This window comes from Mastigoproctus giganteus, chromosome 2 (assembly GCF_048544385.1).
Source record: "Mastigoproctus giganteus isolate SK-2022 chromosome 2, ASM4854438v1, whole genome shotgun sequence".
NCBI lineage: Eukaryota > Metazoa > Arthropoda > Arachnida > Uropygi > Thelyphonidae > Mastigoproctus > Mastigoproctus giganteus.
The window spans coordinates 175,615,060-175,639,609 of NC_143576.1; the positions used below are offsets into that span (position 1 = coordinate 175,615,060).

Below are 24,550 nucleotides of genomic sequence, written 5' to 3' on the forward strand. Positions count from 1 at the left end.
ATCCCTGAATAAATTAATTTTTAAGGAATTGTATATTCACACACAAAACGAGATCATTTACCTCACCACCTGAGTTCACTGATGTTATAAATTTCGTATTTTTTGTGAATTAGTTGCTTATAACTGTCCATAGACGGCAGATCCTAGTTTTCAAAGGGAACATCTTAACCAATGATCATACACAGAGAATGCTAACTTGAGTTATATATGAGTGAAAAGAGAAACCAATGTTACTGTTTTGTGAATTAATTACCGATATCTCAGATTATGTTTAAACTGACCTATCAAAGAAAAATATGTATGCAAGTTGGCAGTTTCTGGTAGATTGCTGATGTACACTTAGGAGTGGTGGTTCTGTACTCTCGGAGTCATACTTTGAGTCCCACTTACGAGTGGTGGGAAATCTTTGTGGGATTATTTCCTGTAAAAATGCACGATTATACCTACTTATTCACTGTTTAAATAAACAAACTTTTAGCTACGTTAAAAGTTTATTGCGAGTTACATCTTGTAGCACAGAAGACTGAATTTTTTAATTAAGGGAGCCGACCGGGCTAGCCGAGTGGGTAAAGTACCTGCCCGGCAACCCAAAGGTCGCGGGTTCGATTCCCGCCTCGGGCTTGGATCAAAGTACTGCAAAAACCTTGGGAGGTGCAATATGGCCACAGAAGCCGATGCGCCAACAACTACCAAATAAAAAAAAAAAAAAAAAAAAAAAAATTAATTAAGGGATTAATTTCGAAACACTAAGCGAAGATATCAATGTCAAGCGTTTAAATCTTAACGTTCTTTAACAGAATTTTCAGCCGTCCTAAGTTCTGAAGTGACCGCTTACTTCGCTTAAAATTAAATTGTTATTTCTACACGTGTTATAAATTTGTTATTATACTATATCAGTCGACTCCGAAATGCGCCAAGTATGACTACCCTTGTCTCCTATCTTTTAGCCAACCTCTGATCCGCATAAGGATTTCGATATATTATAGCCGTTGTTGCCAATGCGCCAATACACAACAAAAACAACAACAACAAAACACAGTAATATAAGGATCTTTCCTGCAACTCCATCTCACCAAATCATATACAATAACATCTCATAGGAAATTACATCGAAAGCATCATTAAAATCTAGGTATAAAATGTCGAGTTGTTTCTTACATCCAACCGTTGTATGAATTCTTCATAGTAATTAACCAGATTGGTCAAGCAAGCTTTCCCCTTTATGAAATCATTCTCTTATCTCTTTAAGAATCTATCCTTGCTGAAATGGTCCTGCATTGTGTCCTTAACCACAGACGCAATGATCTTGCCTATCGCAAGTTCCGATTCATCGATTTGTAGTTACCGCTTTGTTTCCTCCCTTATGTATTGGAATGATATGAGTGCTGCTTAGATCCAAGAGGAGGGGGAATTGTCTTCCGAATAAAATTATGATGATTTCATGAACATTCTTAACGGTTTGATACCCTCCACATATTCTGCCTGTTTTAGTATAACTGGATGAACATCATTAAAATCTGGAGCATTATGTTCAGCTTCGGTAACTTTTTTTCTGATAGACATGCCTTAGAGATCATCATTGTATCACTTCTTTTAGCAATTTGGCCCATCATCACAGTTACTCCTGGTTCAAACGTCATTGTTTACAATTTGAAATAAAGATAAGCATGGCGCAAAGAAATATGAGGAAGAGGGATTTGCTGGACTAGACAAACGAAAAACTGCTTATTTGCGTTCCTCCTCCAGTAGATATCGACTTCAGTAGATCCAAATTTTTGAATGCAGCTATTCATGGAGGTAATGAATTTCGATGGTTAACAATTCGCTGTCTAAAGAAAAATTCATACAATTCAGTCTACAATTCTTTGCCCCTTAGTTTGAATTTATGCCAGTAGTTCTAGTATCGCTTAATACTCTGAAAATTTCGCCTTCATTCATTTTATCGCTCCATCTTAGAGCCTTGTGATATCGATCAGATCTCCTCTGAGGTGCCTAGTTGCGCTCTGTATATTTGAAGTCACTTCTCACAGGATGTTTTTATCCAAACTCACCAGGCGCACTCCCCATCTTTCGACTTCTTCAGGAAGCTCGATAGTTTTTTTTTTAGGCGTGGCCTCCATACTTGCACATAATACTACAAGTACTGTCTTACAATTGCCTTATTTTTATAGAATTAAAACTTCTTAACTCTACAAGCAATTGCTCAAATAACTCATCGACACGACAGCATTGGGCGCACTTTGCGATCTGTCCGCACTCCAAGGCGAGCTTCATGTCTGCCTGGAAACATGGCTGCCACATATCCGACTGTCCCTGAAGCCTTTTCAATTCACCCTGAAGCAACGGTGCCAAGAGCTGGACATTAACCACTCTTCTAATCTTTCAGAAGAATGGTTAATGGCCAGATCCTCTTTTAATGTCTGCGTGAGTAGCATAGTGGTATCGTCACCGTCTTCCCCATACTGGGTGGAAAAGGTCTGGGTTCGAATTCCGTCGATGACGTGAGGAACTTTAATGGACTTTTTTCACTGCGTGGCTGAGTTAGTCAGTCTCAGGTGGAGATAGCAAGGTTTTCCCCCAGAAACTGGGATTTTTCGTCCAGCAAAACAAGCAAATCGACCAGAGAACACACGCAATTTACAGACATAATAAATAGATGGGTATATGTAAGAAATTACTGGGTGGCCCTAATATAATAGTTTGTTTTGGTTTGATCCACTTCTGATCAGTCGCTGTCATTCAAGAATATCAGAAACAATACTGCCCTTAACCAGTCTGTTGTTACCCACCCACTTCCCTCTATGAACAACTTTATTGATTGGCAATACGTTGACGCTTTCCAAGGCCATTGGAATTACTCTTGAGTCCGCTAAAGTCGCCATGATTAATCTTAATGGTTTTATGCACTCCCTCACCACTTTTCTTAAAATATCCAGATTAAATCATCCACCCAAGAGATTTGCTTCCCCTTATGTTAAATTTTTTTCTATTTAGCCTATTTTGTTCATCACTCCAAAAATTTATAATTAAAAATACCCTTTCCGCACTGGCTTTTGCTAATACGGACTGATAAGAAATATTCTACAGTTTTAAGTAGGTTGTGGCAATAAATTCATTGCCACACATTCAAAAAATTCCATCTATATTTTATCTGCTTTTGTTGTTTTTTTAGGAGCATCTGTATGATTTACTTGAGTGTGGTTCATGAATTTCTGAAATTGTAGCTTATGTGAAGACCACCAAAGAAACCGCCAAATTGCAATTTTTTGCTTTAGTAATTTGTAAATTGAAGTACCCTGTGCAACATATTAGAGTTTCCCAATACACTGATTAGAAGAAGCAATTTGTTCTTAAAAATAAATTGGTTAAAAACTGCAAAAGGAACTAAAAACATCATAAAATATTGGCCCCATGACTTTGAACCGCGCTGTAGAAATCTATTAGTCAATCGCCTGTTGTTAAGTCTTAGCTGTAGATAAGTTTTTTGTTTAATGATTTGACCTTAAATCTACCTACAATTCAGCAACTTTCATCTTCCCATTTTTAATTCTCATGTAACTCTCCCTGCATCAAACTATTGTGGCCTATTTCTAGTATTATACTACAATTATATAAATAGTATATGGTTCCAAAGGCTGTCATCTTGTCTTACGAAACAAGTTTGTTCCCTGCTGGTCTTTGTAGCAAATGAAGTGAACCAAACATTAGAGTTCGGATATATTGATCAACCATACATAATAAGAAAGAAAATTATATTACAGAATTTTGCCATGTGATTAAAAATCTTGTGGAAATCTAAGCAATTACAAATGTGAGAAGCCTATCGTAATGTCCAATACAAAAATGTTATAACAATGCACCCATTTTTTAATAAAATGTCTACGAATGATTCTGTCAGCCATAAAGGTTTCCTGGTATGAGTTATGCTACAAGTTATTGTAAACGACTGGAGAACTCATAAGAATCAAAATAAAGTGTGGAAAGGTCTAAATAAATCTGGTCCTAATCTAGGAGCCACTTCTGAAATTGAAGGGCCAAAGTAGATGATATAACTTTCCCAGACTAAAATATAACAGAGAAAATGCAGTTTCCACTGATGAACTATCACTTGGGATTGTTCAACCCTTACTAGCATTCTTTCGAAGTCAGGTGAGTTACTTAGAGTGAATAATTTATTGTCCCATGTTACTTGAATTTTACCAAAACTTGGCTATAACTTCATAAAAAATTCTGAAGAAAAAGAAAAATGATGTAGTCCAAATAGAACACGTGATTGCTCTTATAAGTCAATCGACTACAAGACGGCGAAGGTTCGTGCAAATGAATTAAGCTTTAAAGGGTTATCCACTAAGATAGTGAATAGCTAATCGCCTATTAAGGGGAATTTGTGAGAGGAGATTCGACCAGAACTCCTTTAACGTACACGTATATCAAACATTTTGATGGTCTTATCTGAAGGAAACACACTTACAAAAGAGAGAGAGAGAAAGAGTGAGAAAGAGATACATATCGGTAAATAACTGTATAAAGCCTATCGCCTCTAACATCTTAACACTGTCATGGGATATGACTTCCCACGGATAGAAATGGCGGTTTGTTTCTAGGCGACCACCCTACATACTACTTATCATCTCCACAACATTTACATCCCCACCATCAACAACATATGGATATGGATAATTCTTAGCCATTAACTTTAAAAACAAACAGACTCCGGCTTAAGGTCACTGACGGATGTCTGGAAGAATGAGGTTAAAGTCATTTGGTAAAACTGGCACCGGAAGCGTAAAAGTAACCTCACCTTTTTTTTCTTGCTAAAGCTTAAATAACAAATACCACAGTGGCTCTAGTAGGAAAGATCCCATTAGAGTACATCGTTACAGACAATGAGCATTAACAGCAGCAGTAGTAATAGTAGTAGTAGTAGCAACAGCAGCAGTAGTATCAGCGCCCCCTAACAGAGTTTTTTAGCACCGGAAGTGGTGGAAAATCCCGGCTGTACTTGCCGTGTATGACCGAAATCTCCTGTGAATCGCGAACACAAGGAATATCCGACCAACGGCTGGCTGTCGGATAAATGTCTAATAGCATCGTGGCCTATCCAGTGTCTTCATGACACACCTCCATGTAATTAGGATCTCTGAGGACATCTTTGATCATCTCCTTCAGCATGGTGTAACGTGGAAATATCGGATACATCCTGGCGTCCCTGTACGACACGTGCAACTCGTGGATAGTGTTCCGGAGGTTTGCGTACTTCTTCAACAACCGGTAGAGGTCATTGATGAGTTGCGTGTTGTCCTCCTCGATCTGTTGAGTGGTGGCACCTGTAAAAAGAAAACGTTAAAGTTTTAATTGAGGACCCAGAACAAGTAAGACAAGAAACCTTTAAAAGGAGAAGTATTGCTGAAGTATAGCTATAGTTACTACGGCTCTCTCTTAGTAATTTAATACAGACTGAGTCTGAGAGGTAGGATTTTTCTATGAATTCACCGGTTAACTCTGACATCATAAAATGGATTTGGTTAGTAACCGTAGTTTATACTATCGTGTTATCGGAAATTGGTTTAAATAAACTTCAACAGTAAATCAGCAATTTCAAATGAGTGAAATTTGAATTACTGATAATACCTTTATAGAATATCTCATTTTAAACTTCTGTGAAGACCTTAAGAAAGATTTAGTATTTCGCTTTAAGAAATAAAGCTGGTCATATGTAGTCTTTGAAAGCGTTCCTTCATTTTTGTTTATTAAAGCTTATTATCAGATTTAGCAACGCAAGGAAGATTAGTATTTTAGTCAAATAGCCTTGACATTTACTTTCATTATGTAATGCATTGAAATTGCCTGAAGAAAAACTATGCGGAGCAATTATTCACATTTTGAATATAAATTCTGTAGATTCCTTTCGTGGAATTGGTAATTAGTCTGTTTGACACCAGAAAGACTGTTCGAACAATTATTTTTGTTTAGTTATTTGAACTGCCATCAGTGTGGCAAAAAATAAAGCTAAAAGTTCCACTCAACTAAGTTTCCGTGTACTGTTTAACTTATCTGATTGGTTCCCTGGCAGATTTTTTCTGAGAGCCAAATAGATATTAGCATTATCATTAGCTGAGGCATATGACGCAAGAAAGCAAGATTATAGCATCAGCCAAAAAAAAAAAAAAAAACTCTTCCCATTTAACCCATCCTGTCACTCCAGATGTTTATCTAGTTTAGCCTTAAATTTATTTTTGTTATCAACTTCCACAATAACAGATGGAAGTCTGTTCCAGCAATCAACTACCCTCTGGGTAAAGCCAAACTTCTACACATATATTCTACAAATGTCTTTCCTCAATTTGAATCTATGCCCCCTCAGGTTCGTAATCGGAGAAAGAGGACGAATCCCATCATCACTAAGCCTGCTCAAACCATTCAAGCCTTTATACACCTCAATCAGATTACCTCGCAGGTGCATAGTCTCCATATGCTGCAACTTGCAGAACTTAAGCCTCTCTTGGTAAGACACCCTTTTGTTCCTCTCACCAATCTTGTTGCCTTTCTCTGTACTCGTTCTAGAAACTCTACATCCTTCCTAAAATGGGGTCTCCAGACCTGTACGCAGTACTCAAGGTGTGGCCTGACCATTGCCTTATACAAAGGTATAATCACCTCCTTGTCGCTGCTAGCAAAATTCCTATATATCATTGACAAAACTCCATGACCTACTCTGGCAGCCCGTCTGCATATACATGACTGCACAATTACCCCCAGGTATTTTTCATTCTCCACTGGTTACTGTTACTCTTGGGTTACTGTTACCCATATACAGTGCTTTGCATTTGGCAATGTTAAACTTCAGTTGCCACTTCTCAGCCCATCTGCCTAACTTTTCTAGATCCTGTTGCAGTAGCACACCGTCTTTACTGTCATTGACAACCCTGCGAACCTTTGTATCATCTACAAACTTGGACATTAAGTCTGATATACCCGTAGCCGAGTGGGCAGGAGCGGGAGTGCAGTAGCACATGCTCTTTGAGTAGACCGGGTTCAAGCCCCTGACTGCTGAATACGGTCAATCTGCCAACCCGCACTGGACCAGCGTGGCAGATTATGGTCCATTTCCCTCAGCATGAATTGTTGAGGAGGCTTCCATCCTGCAGTGGGTTGATAATGGCTGCATTTTACTTTTATACCTCCATCGATATCATTGATAAATACACAAAACAACAATGGGCCCAGCACCGAACCCTGGTGGACTCCACTAATAACATTAATCTATGTAGAGCAGTATTCCTTTATTCATTGCAGCAACTTGCCCTTAATGCCATACTACTCCAATTTTTAAAGCAGTCTTCCATGTGCAACGGTATCAAAAGCTTTCCTGAATTCCAAAGATATGATATCAAAATTATTTTTTGCTGAAAGCAAAAAATAATTTTGATATCATATCTTTGGTTGTGACCACATTGTAGTATCCAATAAAATGGGTCAGACAAGACTTCCCCTTAACAAATCCATGCTGTATCTGAAGTATTACTGCAGTCTTGTCTAGGTGATCCTGCATTACTTCTTTAACCAGTGACTCCATTATTTTCCCCAGAACACAAAGTTAAACTAATAGGTCTATAGTTATTTGTGTCACCCTTTGAATGCCCTTTGTGAATTAGGGATACATTTGCACATCTCCAGTCCATGGGGACCTCTCCTGAATCTGGAGATGTGCAAAAAATATATAAACCAGAAGCAGTATACTGTTTGGCTACCACCAAACAGTCACTTGTAAAACTCTAAAATTAATTAAATGTTAAACAAGAAAAGTAACAAATATATAAAGACTGAAAAAAAGTCAGTAAGATGAAAACTATATTAAGGCGCGGTAGCTGTGTGATCAGGCGAAACGGTGCATAAGTCCACGTGTTTTAAGTGATGTGGTTCAAGTCTGTGACTGCTGAAGACAGTGCTGCTTCTTGTATTTTTGTGAACTCCTCTAACCGTGTGGCCGTTCTCGAAAAACATTTTATTTTTCAAAATAGAAAACTAATTTTTGCGTTTGTTGGAAGAAATTTGCTTTTCTATATATCATGTAGTAAAACCTTATTATTTATGATCATCTGAAACAGGCTAAGCCTTCTGACCCTTCTTCATCCTCAAACACATGCAGTCTATCGAACAATTAAGCGTTTTGAGAAGTGTTACTAATCTTCTCGGAAGCTGAAGACCACATTCAATTCGAATGTGGTCTTCAGTTTCCAAAATATTATCAGAAGATAATATTCCGGAAGCTGAATCTTTAATTACCTTTAACTTCAGTAAGATACATTTTAAAAAATTAGAGATATATGGTTTACATTCAAAAATTGCAAAAAGTCCTTAATTAGAATGATCCTATTTGGATCATTCTAATTAAGGACAGATATGCGGAAAATAACGAAATCTTGTGGTCTGATGAGGTAATTTCCAAAATCAATGGACAATGAACGACACAGTTGGATTTACTGGTCCGTTGAGAACCATAATACCTAAACTGAAAAGGAATTCTCTGCAGATGTTTTGGATTGTGCTGAAATTTGCTCTAAACGGATTGTTGAACCATTTTATTAAATGGAAATGTTACTTCCATTTAATAGAGCTATTTACCAATATCAAAAATTTTGGGTAGCGTAAAAAAAAGAAGGAAAAGATCTCATTTTCATACTGCACGGTTTCCAATACATTGTTCCTCGAAGTTAGGAAATTTATGAAGGAAAAATTACCCTACAAGTCGACAGGAGTCGTGGCGCTATCGAGTTGCGGCCCAGGACACCCGCTTTTAGTCCACTGAATTTTCTGTGAGGCTATTTAAAAGACTGTGTATTAAGGAAATCCATACCCTACGGAGAAGCTAAAATAGTGATTCGCTGAAATTGAAGAATTAGCTAAAATTCATCGTTGTATGTTAGAAAGTTTGGAAACATGTGTCAAAGTTTTATCTTTCATGTCTTCTTCAAAATAAAAGTTTTTATTATACTGTTCCTATAACTTTTTGCTTAAAGGTACAGACGTATCGGCAAATTGCAAACTGAAGGCAAGACAAAGAACAATCAGTTAGGCATTTCATTAGTCAGCTCGGTAGCACAGTGGTTATGGTCACCATCCTCCGCCTACCGGGAGGAAAAAGACCGGGTTCGAATACCGCCAAAGACGTCAGGAACTTTTCTGGACTTTTTTTTATTCTTTGACCTACTTAGTTGATTCAGATGTACATAGCAAGGTTTTGTCCCCTCCACCTCGAAACTATCAAAACAGGCACCCCTATGTATTATACCAACTGTGATACATAGGCACCCCTATGTATCACAGTTGGTATAATTACTGTCCTCCCCACACCGAGTACAAATGACCCGAATTCGAATCCTTATTGACGCAAGGAATTTTTATGGGTCCGCTTCACAACCTGGCTGAGTTAGTCGGTGTCAGACGAAGGTAGCATGGCTTTTTCCTTCCAGAAAACTCGGATTTTTTGTCCAAAAAAACAGAAAATCGACAACAGAACACATAGCATTTTACAGCTATATTATACATGGTACAATATGACTTAAGTTGCTGATGCGTCTAAAATTCGACAATAACAATCCTGCAAAACAAACAAATCGACCAGACAACACAATTTATGGATATAATACTCATAGGCAGATGAGTTCGTCCTCGGATGGCCTTAATAGGACAATTTTTTATGCATTCCCTTAGGACCGAGACTGTCATCTCGGGATACGACTCCGAGTCTGAGTCCATACCCTCTCTATTTCACATCATTGACAACTGTAGCTTTTGTGGTATCAGGAATCTCTCAAATGAATAAGCTAAGGCTGGAATAGAGGTGCGTATTGGTTTCACAGGACAAGTTTCCTTTTTCCCACGCCAACGGCAGACACTCTATGGTGAAAATAACAAGAGGCAATAGATCAAACGTCGATTCAGAGAGTGCATGCTGATAGCAGTTATCATGCTCTGAATAATATCTTGTTTGGAGGCTTTGGGCCCCTCTAATACAAACGTCTGACAGATGTGAACTACGTATTTAGTGTTTTCTTGGGAGAAGTACAGCAGAAAAATGCATAGCCCACTGAACCATAGTATTAGTATTTGCCCTATAGTAAAAGAAAAGAAAAAAGAAAAAGTATATATGAAAATAAAAAACAACTTTTGAGCTTCCCTCTTCACCTCAACTACCTGCGGGAGGCAACTTGTTCCAGTAATCAACGATTTACTGGCTAAAAGAAAACTTCCTATAATCTAGTTTAAACCTCTTCCCCGTAATTTGAATTTATGACCCCTAGTCCTGGATTTCCTTATATAATAAAGAAATTTTCGCTTTCATTCATTTTACTAACTTCTCTGAGAGAAGTTAGTAAAAATATAAACCTTATAAATCTCAATCATGTCGTTTCTAAGATGCCTGATTCCCAAGCTTTGCAGCCCACATAATCGAAGTCTTTCCTCGAACAGTCGCACTTTTCCCTGTCTTACGACAAAGGTTGCCCGTCTTTGGAGCCTTCCAAGAAGCTCAATGTCTTTTTTCAGATGAAGTCGTCATACTTGGATACAGTATTCCAAATGTGGTCTTACAATTGTGTTTACAATTATATAGCGGCATTAGGACCAATTATACAGTGGGATTATGACCTCCTTCTCTCTCTCTACAAGATATTGTTCGATAAATCATGGCATGGGCTTTCCTGGCGACCTGTTTACACTGCTCAGAAAACTTATATCTGCCCGTATCGTAACTCCCGGATCACTCTCTTCCTCTACTATTTTTAATTCAGCCCGACCAAGTGTATAAATTATTTTGGGGTTGCTGTTCTCCAAGCGTAAGACCTTGCATTTTGCTGCATTAAAATACAGCCACCACTTTCCTGATCATTTTTGAAGCCTATTCGAGTCATCTTGCATGCATATATGATTTGCAGAATTTTCAGAAGACCTCCGCTGCTTTCTTTGGGCTTCGAATTGTTGTAGACTCAACCCCATCAAACATTTGTAGTGTGGGATCGAATAGATAGCACTACGTTTGGATTCACCTTCTGCCACAGTTGGCCGGTAGAGTTCTCTTCAAACGCATAGTGAGCCAGCCACATTTCTGGATGCATTTCTTAATCTTGTAGTATTCGTGTCACAGCGTGTTTAAGCTGTTATCTGAACCGGGGTGTTCCTTCATAAAATTGGGTTCGTAGTTGCATTTCAATTGACTATCGAATGTTTAAAAAGACATAAAGTTAAAAAAAAAGAACTTGTTTGTAGAATGAGATACTATTAGCAGAAAATAAATTAGTGCCTTAGTTTATAATTACAGAGATTCAGTATCGCATTATGATGAATTTGACTAAAGATTTTCTCCAGTCCCTTGAAATATAAATTTAAAAGAGTCGTATCAACATTCGGAGACTTGTTTGTTGAAGACACTCATTTCACACATGCTAATGTAATGCCGGAAAATCGTTTAATTACGTGAGGGACCTGTGAGTGGAATAAAAATACAATTAGGGCATCCTCATTTAAAATTGTTCTGAATTGAAAATAAGGCTGTTGCCTGTTATTCTTCTGTGTCAGTGGACTGAGTGAAGATTAACTTAATGTTGTGTCATCACCAGCAAGCGCATTAGAGTAACTGGAATTAACGAAGCTTATGGGATATCGGCCTTCCAATAAGATTCCAGTTAAAAATTGAGGATTAAAGAGAAAGACCGTTCTAGTGGTAGTCATAAAACAGAGGACAATTAGGGCATCCTCATGAGTCACGCAAAATCCATAACAGGTTTACTAATAAATGAATAAAAAAACAAGCTCTCCTGTGTTATAGACACGCAGTATCTTTAAATATCGAGCTATATTATCGTGAAGAGTATTTGGGGTTTAAAAATCTTTCCACATTGAGAAATACAATGTTCTTTTTATTGTTATTTTTAGGTGCGTCAGCGAATAAGATGATAATGCTTCGTTGTGCACTATGTGCATACAAGCGTCTTTTCAAGGGCCGATTTGTATGTTATGAGGGTTGAACTTTATTCCAATAACATTCAGCCCTCATAACATGCCAAATTCTGGTAGGATGCTGGTAATATTATACTTCATACTCATACCTTTAAAGTGTTCGTATTTCCTCTAAAGAATAGGAAATTAGGTTGAAATCGGTCTCTTTGCTGGCCACTGTAATGTTCTGACGACGTGTTCACAGTTCTATCAAGGACTGAGAACATATGGTTTGAAGAGATGTACATATTGAAAGAAGGTATGCCATTGATTTACAAGGCTGAGTCAGCTATGAAGGAACAAAGACGCGATAAGTTTCTCTTTGACCAGAACATGTTTTCCGTGTGTCAAAAAATGTTTCGTTTGTTCTTTGAGTCAAGGTGATGACTCCATATTTTCCCATTCTGATAAATATCAATAAAAAGTGCGCAGAATTTTAAATAAACAACTATAACTTACCGTTGATCGTTTTCAGTTTTCTCCATTTCTTGTCCTCTTTTAGTATTAATCAGCAGCAGCTGAGGTCATGGGGCGTCATTTTATTGTGTCTGTAAATCGTAATCTAATCTCTTTTCATGATAAAAAACCCAAGTTTCCACGAAAAAGAACCATACAGTCTTCGCCCAGCTAAATTGACCACGAGGCAAAAAGAGCCCATAAAAGTTACGCCCGTCCGATGGAGAAATTGTACTCAGGTTTTTTCGCAAATTGTGGAGGAACAGTGGTCATAGCCACTGTACTTGGCGCGCAGGTTAAAAGAAAAGCGTCAGGCAAAGCATAAATTTGGTACATTCACTCTATATATAAAATTTAAGCGAACATTTTAATTCATTAATAGGATCTCTGAACAACTTTTCCGCTTTGGCTTAAAAATATTTCAAGGACTCTTGGGTTTTTGTACGTGATGTTCCCTCTTTTTCATGGGACATCATATAATACGTTCAAGACTTGTGAACTATGCTTCTAGTAAATAAAGTGATCTCACTAAGAGTTATAACAATATTGTCCAATACTTATTTATTAGTTTAAACTCTGATCAAGAACAAAGCAAGAATCGGGACTGAGAGAGGTAAGGTGAAACCTGGGCCAGTCATAAATGTGGGGTCCATCTCCATTCTATTTCGAAAGCATATATGAATAAAATCAATAAAACAAATAGAAATAGATTTTTTACCATTTATGCAAAGAAACTTTAATTATATAACAGAAATTATTTATCATACTGAAATTCTTCCAATTTCCATATAATTTACATTTATTTGAGACATAATTTGACGACCTGAATAACATTAGCCGAATTTAAATTTGAAAGAAATTAAAATTATTTTAAAAATGCTTTTCGAGCTTTATTTTTTGCAGATTTCTTTATTATATTTTAAAAATCTATTGCTCGCGCAATGTCAGAATTTATGGGAAGAAATGTTAACCCATTTAGCCTTCCTTCAGACATTGCAGACTGTCAAAATTTTTAAAATTCCGGTGGTTGCTATATCATTTCTATTTAAGAAAATAAAGAAAAAACGCTATTCAATACACTTATTTATAAATGCAAGGGGGGGGAGCGATTTTATGCCAGCAAAATTGAAATTGCATCCTGGTAAAATATATTCAAAGTCCAAAGTTGAAATCCTCCTATTCCACACCACCAAGTTTACTTTAAAAAATTCTTTCACGAACCACCTCCAAAAGGAATTTAAGACATTTGTTTAAAGGTCTCATATTGCCTCATGCATTTCATCGATTTTTAAATATCTCATATTACATGGAATGGTTCCCATGGTACAATTCCACGACATAGAAAATAGAAACATTTTTAAAATCACCTCAGGAAGGAATTTAAAGACCCGATTCAGAAAAAATGAGTCGTGGAATTCATTCTCATTCATCGCCTTCTTTCCCCAATCCTTGGAAGTGGTAGCCGATAAGCGATCATAAAATATATTACTTCACAAATGACACTTGTATAATAAAATCATTTTATATAAGTTAATTTGAAACTGTTTTAATCACTTTGACATAATGTTTTTTACATAAAAGACTAAATTTTGGGCTCCACTTTGGATCCGGGGACGGCCCAGTGCCAAAGGGCCCTGTTGGTTCCCCTCCTTTTGGGCTTGGTGAGAATCAATATAGAGTATTTTGTTGTAATAAGTATACAAGGTTATTAGTACTCACCTGTGTCAAGCGCCAAATGCGTGCATTTTAGACTTACCATCTAGTCTCGCTTTTCGTTCTCTTTCTCTGGCTTCCTCTTCCGCCTGTGTTGCCTGAGTCTTTCCCGTTTCTCCAGGTTTGCTTTCGTTCGCCTTCTCTAGGGCCGCGCATGCACGGAGGACGTAGGTGGTGACTTGCTCTTGTTTATCCTGCTTGGGGACATCTAAGAGAACCCAATACTGGGCATCTAGTTGTATCACCTCTTTTATCATGGCTTTTAGTATGGTGTACCTACGGAACATGTTGCGTTCGGCCTTGGACGTGTCGTATTTATCGTGCAGCGTGGTTAAGGCAGACTTAACAGTGCTGTAGGAAACATTTACCTTCGCTGTCACGATTCGCAGGCGATCGTTCGTCTGGATCACTCCCTCCCGGGTGTGGTCTGGAAAGAGAAAACTAGACTCAGTCCCAACGTTGTAAGAACCATATGAAATGCCTTGGTTTTTTTCTAATCGCTCTCTGCTTGCCTCTAACATAATTTCTGTTTGAATGCTGTGCGCCATGTTTAAATTAATCTATACTGGATTTGGATGAAAATACTTTTAACTATTAAAAAGATTCATTTCAAGAAATTCTTTCTTTTACCATCCGTCCTCTTCCCTAATAAAGCCTACCACTGTATCCGAAAACATAAGTAATTTCAAATTAATCTACGAGAGTGGACCGAAAAGTAATGCCTCTTATTGAGTAAATGTTGAAGAATAAGAGATAAATTTTTAAACAAAAGTCTGTTAATAATGTGTTACATTTAAGGCGTGTTAGTAAATAGTAATAATTATTGATTTATAACAAAAGAAAACGAGGAAAAGCAACAAGTTTTATGCAGGATCGCAGAATATTTATTTTCTGTGTGCATCCGCCATACTGCCCATTTATTTCTCCAATCAGCGCACTACAACAAACTAATATCTAGCGCTTCAGCTACAATATATGATACCATATTTCTCCGTGTATACTGTCTGTAAATTACGTGTTCTGTGGTCGATTTTCTGTTTTCTGGACGAAAAACCAGTTTCCGGGAGAAAAAACCATGCTACTATCGCCTGAGACCGATACTAACCTCAGCCACGTTGTGAAAAAGACCCATAAAAACTCGGGTGTCTTTTCCACCCGGTGTGGGGGAGGACGGCAATTCGATCAACTGTGCTACCCACGAGGGCACGCCATACGGATAGCCTTGATAGGCATAAAATAATAATTATGGGATTTCCATTCGTCCGATTTTAATGAAATTTGAAACGTCTCGACAAATCTTTGTAAAACAGCCAAATATATAATTTCACGAAACTCTATTCAATAAGAGTCCAGCTATTATATGCGGACGGATGGACATGGTAAAAACAATAAGCGCTTTATGTATGTGTTAACGCCCTTGTAGATAAATAAAAAAAAAAGTTGCCTTTAGTTTTATGTATCATTTTTTTCTATGCGTCCGCCTAATTCGACATTTTTGCTACGCGCTTAAAAAAATTTTATGTGCGCCGTTGAAATAAAATTATTTCGCTCTGAGTCCAATCATCTCTTCGTAGACCCATTAACTTCTTCATACGAGTCACATTTATTGCCTTCGAGATAGTCATTAAATTTTAGAAACAAAAAAAGAGCCGCTTGGGGGAACACTTTGGACCATTTTGGACTACAGAGAGCATGCGGTACAACTAAAAAACACTAGCGATGAAATTCTCGCCAATGTTGTCCAGCTACAGCGAGTCTCATGTTGTCTTGTTGAAGAACATTGTTGTATTGATAGGCCTTTTCCGTTTAATTCTTATTTTTGCGCTAGACCAATGTACTGGACTGAATTGATTGTGGTCCCTCCCTTTCTCCAAAAATTCAGAAACTCAATATCTGCACGTGGTTCGAGACGCGTGTTCAAAGATATTTCCATTTAGAACAAAGCGGCCAACAACACAGAAACTATTAAAGCTGTATTAATTATGAATTATCAGCTAGATGAAGAAGCTATTTGGAACTTGCTGTGACACTTTGCGCCGAGATTATGAACAAAGAAGCATTACTTTTCATATTCACATATTCACAGGTAAGTATACTCGAGCAATTTATTTCGTTCAGAACAATAGGACTATGAATCCCAACAAAAAATTGTTAATTTTTTTTTCCAAATAAATTATTAATGATAATAATTTTATTTCTTATTCGAAAACAAATTATCCAATAAATATTTTTTTATTCGTCTTGGTTGTACATTTTTACTAATTATTATTTTTATTAATATTCTTATCCCTAAAATTCTTTAGAAAAAAAATTTTAAAAATCCATTTAAATTTCTTTAAAAGATACCGTTAAAGGTACACGGTTTAATCTGATTGTTCATTTTCGAGTATGTACTTGTTCTGTAAAATGGTGTCTGTAATATCCAAGATTATTCATCAAGAATATTGGTATTGATCATTAAAAAATGTTAAATTTTCGTTCCCAATAGCCATAAGGTTGAACTCCAAATTGGCATGCCTCATAAAATAGAAAATGGTTTCATCCAATTATCAATGAATCTCGGATATTGTTATTGAAATACCTTTCATCCTCTTTTTCTTATATATTTAATAAATATAACAATATAAAAAATGCGTACAATATTTTTATAATTTTATGGTTCAGTTTTACATTTAGCCTCCTAAAATTAAGCGTATCTGTTATTAAATATTTAATTTTAAGTACAGTATTTGAATGTATTTGCTTCGAGAATACGCTCGCTAACTTGTAAGTTATTAACAAACTTCTATTAAATTCTAGATGAATTAATTAATCATGCGCTCTGCTATTGAGGGGCAAACTTTCTGTATTCTAACTATGCATATCTTATAGGAACTATGGAACTCTCTCGTTGATGGTCTAAATCTAGCAATTTAAAATGCTAAATTACTAGTCTTTACTACTGCGCTTCTTTTCAAGAGTTCAACAAAAATTCATTCGATACGATGCACATCTCTGAGCATATGATCACCATCATGATCTTTCTAAGTTTCCTGAAGTGCTAAACATGCATTTAGAGAAACAAGAGTAGTGCATATTCTATAAAACAAAAAAAGAATAAAGAAAAATAAGGTCTTGTAACATATATCCAGAAATGTGGCATCTCCTGTATGGATGCGTGCATTAATAGCTTGTCAACGCGTATGACGAAAGCCATTAAAATCATTCATTGCTGAAGATAGCGTGGTACTGGTCCACTTAGCACTATGTGATACCGTTGCTATTCGGTGGAGCTATCTTCAAACCAAACAGTTCTACGTCATCTGCAGACTGCATTGAACAGCGGAGGTGAGGTCATTAAGCACTCACATTAATAAATAATAAAAGAAATAAACCGTAGATGTGTTACTGACGGCTCCTGACAGTCGGGTGGGTATGTCCACTAGCAACAGAGTAATTGAGGCTATCACTGCATCTCTAGACGGCTGCCAAGACGGCAGTACGATGCGAATACCACAATTATGTCGTCCCTGCGAGGTTAAAGGTCATCGAACGATAATACGTCCAACGGAGGATGTGCTCGGGTGTTATTTCAACCGTAGAGGACTTTTCTTTTCTCAGACATGCGTCGAGGTTGGGAAGAGAGGGTTCAGGTTCTGTAAGCTCCGTCATGGGCCGGCTCTCTACATCCATAATACACCAAGCGGCTAGAGTGCGTCGAGACGTGAAATTTTTGCTCAAACTATGTGAGGGGAGGGAGTCTGGAGGAAGGGTGGCTGTTCGTGGACGTCCACGGGGAAATAGCGATGGAGAAAGGATGACGAAGTGGCGATGTACGTGTAGAAGGGTGGGGGTGGTTAAAGGTCGCGTGGCATTGTGGTTCCGCTCCATGTGTGTTCACAGGTTACGACCGCACGGATAATAAAATAATCGATAGCGGTACCTGGTCGAGTCGCAGCTCTCAGACTGGAAGTGAAAATGAACGCCCAATGTGAATATTTCACGCGCTATTTTATTCTTAAGGCGTGCGAATGGAAACAGTTCCCGTAATGCTGTCGTCACTTCACAGAAGGCCACATTTCTTTTCGCTTAGATTTAAAAAAATGTTCGCGAGAGCTATCAAAAAAATCTACAGCTACTCTAGGAACCATCCATGCCCAAAAGAGGCTTAAAGTCATGCTAAACGTGAAAAAGCAACCCGCACTTCGCATATTCTATGGCTAACTTTGCTCTGACACTACATCAGTTGCTGATCTGAGCATTGCGTCTTACCTGTACACGAATCGGGAGTTTCTTGCTCCATTATTCTAACATTGGAAAAGAAAGTATGCAAATATAAAGTTAAAGCATATTCTAAATATAGTGCAAACACACATAAATTATATATGAACAATGCGAAATGAGCTTTAATGCTGTCATAATTAAACATATATTTCTTTCTTTTGTTTTATTTATACACAAAACAAAGGAGCTTATTTAACACTGTATCAGGATGATCGTTTTAAACGAGAACTCGCGAATAACTTCGAGCAAAAGAGTGCTTAGACACATTTACGGGTAATATTTTTTATTCTCTGACATTATTGAAATTGTCACAAAAATTGTGAGAATGTTCGCCATTGTGATCATAACATAACAGAGCATACGTGGATTATTGTTGTAGGAATTGTTTTTGATGTAACACCACAAAAAGAAACACAACGGCAATAAATCTAGAGAGCATAGCAGCCAGTGGCCATATTACTTTTGAAATTATGCCAGTCTCTCCCTGACCTGTGTTAAACTCTCCTCAATCACGACAGTCGATGTGCAAACACGCACACATTCGCAGTCCCAGCCCTCCCTTGAACGGCTTCTATATCGCAGATTTTGATGGTGCTTTAAGACATCGAGACTGCCTACAGAAATCAGGGTAATCCACGAAGAACATACTGCTGCTATTGTGCACGCGTATTCGTAGTTTTACTGGCTGTCGACAGATGACGAGACCACGAATAGAATAAATATTACTTTTAGCTTTCATGTCTCTATCACTCCTTTTTTCAGAAGCTATTCGAGGAAAAAAAGTACCAGACACATGAAATATTCAAAAAGCATTTTTATTTAAAATGATCATCCTGTACAAAATTACCAACTCGTACAGAAAGAGAGAACGTATGAGTACATTGTGAACTTCTGCAATACAGATATGCGAGATCTGGTATTTAGACAGCTCAGTAGCGAAACTAGACATTCTGATATCCCCCGGAGATTTCCGAACGGGTCCCTCTGCACTCATTAAAAACAATATGTATTAGTCTACAAGTCCATGTAACAGACTTGGTGGAATGGTAGTTTCGCCACTGAGACATTCATATTCTCGCAACCAAATGCGGTATATATACAGTGAATAGAATTACAAAGTAAAAAAATGGTTGTAACACTGAAAACAAACTGCATGAAATGCTACTGAAGATATTACATTGGGGTTGTCAGATGCTACGCTTTAATTGAAGAGGAATGTTACAGAAAAAACCTGCCTGCTAAAATAAATATGAGCAAGATTTCAAATGGAAACAAGTGCTGGGATTGCGACCATATTTCACAGGCCACACCTCTGAAGAAGACGTTCCACTATAAAAATAAATTCTTCTACCAGACAGCTGGACGAGCTATGTGCCGACGAACAAAACATTATCCATTTCATCGAACTCGAGACGCCTTAAATAACTCAGGTGCACAAGTCTTTTTTTCTGCGTTTGAGAAAGTATAGCGTTTCATCTGAGAAGAAGCACGCGCCAATCCTTGGCTAACGTCAAGTTCACCATGGTAACTGCAGCCGGCCGGCGTTTCGTAAAGAACGCTAAGTGGGACCGTTCCTCAAAAAAATAAAAAGGAAAACCGGATGAAAATAAGAAAAAACGGAAGAATCCATTAAGATCGACTAAAGAAGAATCAAAAGAGAAAGATCATATCCGTTCCTGGAGCTGGCGGTGCCGTTCAAAAGTTGTCTGCATCCTTCCGCAAAGGTGTTGAGACATGTGAAAAGAAAATCAAAACTAAGAGAAGTTTTAAAGTAAGCAGAACAAATTACTTCACTTCATATTAATCCTTTTGCCTTAGAAACACGCTTAAATTCTCCAGAGAATCATTTTGAAAAGAAAAAACAGTCTCAGAGAGCTAAATGCGACGCTCTTGTTTGCAAGAAGCAAGGAACTTGCAGCTCTTCTTAATTATAAATCACTTTCAGACTCGGTTCCTCTGAGAACTGTCAGGGCACATATTGCATGCATATCATCTTGTACCTAAGAGAGTGTGTACGTAATCACAGAAAGTAGGACGGATGTAAACACGAGGAAGGATGTCGAAAGATAAAAAGAACCACGTTGGATGTGCTTAGGAAGGTGAAATCGATAACCATAACGTAGCCAAAGGCTTTAAGACAAACAGTTCGATCTTTAAAGAGCGAATTTCCGTGTTGAAGTGTAGAGAGGTGAAATATGCTGCAGATAGATAGTCTGTATTAAGTTATCTGACTCAACTTGAGCGTGTTCAAAAATTCTTGACCTCGGAACGCTGTTCTTTCTTATTCTTCTCATTTTAAATATTTTACTTAACGGAATCAATGTCAGCACTTACTGATGTATTCTTTTTTCGTAAATTTTGTTAACGTTTCGTATTTTTCTTGATCAAAAAATTGTACGAAATCATATTTATACTGAATAAAAGTAAAATTTATCAACCCTGATAGTGACTTCATAAAACAGACCATGCAGAGTGTAATATAACATTTTTATGGCCTTTTATAAAATAACATAATAAATACTAAATGCGTAATAATGAGTACAATTTATTATAACCAGGTGACTATATGACTATAGAGGACTTGTTAAGGAAGATAAAAGAAACTGGTAGAAGGTTACTGCCACTTATCAACTAATTAAAGTTAGTCCAACTTCTCTTCTTCTTCCTCTCTAATTTACGTATTATAAATGAATCATGAAAGCACTGAAGTATTGCTTGATGCAAGTTCAAAATCGTAGAATAATTGTTTCTCCTTAAAAACGATTTAAAATGAAGTAACAAGAGCTATAAATTCAATTCCACCAAAATTTAAAAAACGATTTAAAATGAAGTAACAAGAGCTATAAATTCAATTCCACCAAAATTTAAAAAACGATTTAATAATAACGTAACTTCGTGATCAAATTTGTTTAAATATTCGAAAATCTTAAAAGCAACTTTCACTTCATCTGATGTGTAACTCCTTTTAAGTTTAAAATCAGTTTTTGTTGGGATGTCATTTATAATATATGACAACTTTCTTGCTCTGTATCAATTCATCACCATATGAATTCGTTGATTTATTCATGATTTAAATGATAATTGTCTCGAATTTCTTCAGGTGTAATGCGTCGCTTCATCTTTTTCTAAGTTCGCATGGTATTAAATTCCAATTATTGTCTAATAAATTAAAATGCACCTTGTGTACTGAAAGCAATGTTTTGTTTTCCATCATTCATATTCTTTTTTGATCCAGGCCTCTTTTCCAGAGATCGCAGTAGCATACTTTATATAATCAGTGTCCTCCCCACAACGGGTGGAAAAGACCTAAGTTCGAATCCCATCAATGACTCGAGGGACTTTAATGGGCCTTTTTCACGCTGCGGCTGAGTTAGTTGATCTTCTTAGGAGAGGGCAGCATCCTACTGAAAACTCAGATTTTCGTCCACAAACAGCAAATCGAGCCAACTTTACAGACACACACACACACACACACACACATATATATATATATATATGGTGCTCGTAACTTAATTTGCTGATGGGCTTAAAACCCTAAAATAACATCCACTTTTCCAAACACAAGTTTCTGAAATATCATCGACAAATTATTATTATTTTTTATTTTTTTTATAGTACTTTTTCCCACCCATGACGGGTACTGATACTAAGTGTACGGGGTGGTTGGTTGTTTTCGGTTACTATTATTATTATTATTACTGTTGATCGAGAAACTCTCTTACTATCCTACAGGTGATCAGATTCGCAGCTTTCTGGAGTTCGACATAAGTGTTCTCTCGGAGGCCTATTGTTGCTAGGTTCTTATGGAGGCATTTTGGCACCATGCTGACACGATGATCGGGATGGTCATTATTTGTTCCATATGCTACATATCTTTGACTTCCTGTCTTAGGTCTGAGTACTTCCTGATATTTTCCTCTTATGTTTTCTGGAGGTTGCTAATGTTGGGCACCACTATTTCGATCAGGTAAGTAGCCATTTTCTTCTTGTGGATGAGGGCTATGTCTAGTCTGTTGTGCGGGATAATCTTGTCCTTCATTATGGCACGCTCCCAGTATAGTCTGTGAGTATAGGTCGCTAATACGACCTGAGACTCGTATTTGTAATACGGTAAACTTACTTGGATCAGCTGGTATTTTTGTGCTAGCTTCGGATGTATTAACCTGGTCACCCGGTTTGTCTGCTAGTGTACTCCGTCTGCATGATCACGCTGCATTCTGTGTTGATGTGCTGGTTTGTTTCCCTCCCTTCAATTTAAATTCGTTAGCTTTGAATAAATGCGAGTACGTTGTGAATCTTCACTTGTTAATTAAATTGGAAATGCCGCGAAATTACAGTTAAACTTCGGAAGGTTGTTAATTATGAGATTTTGAGTCAAAAATGTTATTTGAATGTGCAGCCCATTACAGGACTGTAAATATTTCAAATTACTTGCGTGTTCTGAAAAGTGGGCGAATCAAAAGTAAATCTTTATAGTGACAATATCCTTTTTGTGCCCAAACTAATCTTGTTGCCCTTTTCTGCACCCTTCCCAACAGATCCACATCCTTCCTAAAATGAGGTTTTCAAATCTGTACGCAATATCCGAGATACGGTGTAACCATCCCCTTATACATTGGGATAATCGCCACTTTCTCCGGTCTAGCAAAGTTTCTGTATATCACTGACAGACTCCCATGGCCAGTTCTAGTTGCTTGTGTTGAACTACTCAGAGAATTTCATGTTTCATTCTGCAATTATCCTTAGGTCTTTTCCCTTATCAACAACCTTGAGTTTGTTGATACTTAAATGGTATATTATTCTGGGATTGCTGCTACTCAATTTCTTCATGTTCTCCTTTCCCCCTCACATAAATAAATAAAAAATTGTGAGATCCGGTGACTCCATGGCCGGACTTCTGTGCTGCCATTACCCTAATCAGTGGAATGTAATTAGGGTAATACCCATCCAGGTATTCTGTTACTTGTCAATTGATATGAGGTGAAGCGAAAAGGTAGGGGAAATGGAGGGGAACTCAACTTGAAAAGCTAATAGCTCTAAAATGCTTGAAACTAGGAATGGAGGTTAAAATATTTTTTTCAAATCAAAACAGCCTAAATCAACAACCTTCTTAAGTTTCGCTATCGTTTCACCGAACGCCCTGTACAAATGCTTTGACCAAGTAAGCGTATTACTTATACAGTGCAGCAGTTAGTTTAGGCTACTTCAATTAGAACAGATGCAAAAAGTCATCAGTAAGAAAGCAGTTGTTTATTTGAAAAATTATTAATATTGTTATTAAGAAAACAACTAAAACAAAGCTTTCATTCATCTCGTACTTTTGAAGCTGAAATGCATTTTATGCTTTTAAAATTACAATTCATATGGAATTACAAACACCAGTTTGTTAGTTTTATTATGCAAAGTAATCAGTGTTGTTTTGTTTAATTATTGTTTTGTACACTGACGTCGCTAAACACTGTTGATAAACACTTCGTTGAGAAATTTTACTAATCGAAATACGGAATGCTAATGTTTCTCCATTTGTAAACAGCATCACGGATTTAATATTGGACGTCTTAGTGTAAGACGTCCAATCTAAAGACTCGCTTATCTAAATAGTTGAACATTAATTTCTGTAATGATTGCTAAGAAGTAAATCCAAAGCAAATGCATAGAAACAGGACGTACCATATTCCACCTCTTGGACGAACTTTTTCACCGAAGTTGTAAACTTCCCTACGAGGTTTGATCCTGTAAGAAACAAAAATATAATTAATTGAAATATTTAAAGTGCTCTTACTTAGAATAATCAGAAAAATAAAACTTCTAGAAGCGCTTAATTTATTTCTAGATCGAGAAAATTGATGTTTCTTCAAGGTTGTCTCCAGACAACCTTCCGGTGTTCGTTTGTTTAGGGATTTATCGGCAACTATGGCCATAGTGCGCCATGTTCTAATAGATCCCCTCACAACGTTAACACACGCACGGTGAGTCGTTAATTTATTCTCTCTGGGATCCCTTAGATTATAAGAGGTTGATTGAGTTGTTGACTGTTTCGGAGTACAGCAATTCCCTGTATTGCATTTCATTTCACTTCACAAACAAATAAAAATGTTTTAACAAGCGAAATAAGGAATAG

General features: G+C 37.1%; 1 protein-coding gene across 2 annotated transcripts in view; it reads right to left on the reverse strand.

The window, feature by feature from the left end:
- Positions 1 to 3,131: 3,131 nt before the first annotated feature.
- Positions 3,132 to 24,550, reverse strand: part of LOC150089769 (uncharacterized) — a 157,948-nt gene continuing 136,529 nt past the window's right edge. For both annotated transcript variants that reach the window (XM_090368797.1, XM_090368798.1), the window contains exons 2-4: positions 24,100 to 24,162; positions 14,210 to 14,593; positions 3,132 to 5,327 (exon numbers count right to left, since the gene is read on the reverse strand). In XM_090368797.1, coding sequence (XP_090224923.1) covers positions 5,098 to 5,327; positions 14,210 to 14,593; positions 24,100 to 24,162 — 677 coding nt within the window. In that variant the 3' untranslated portion in view covers positions 3,132 to 5,097. The remainder of the gene's footprint in view (positions 5,328 to 14,209; positions 14,594 to 24,099; positions 24,163 to 24,550) is intronic.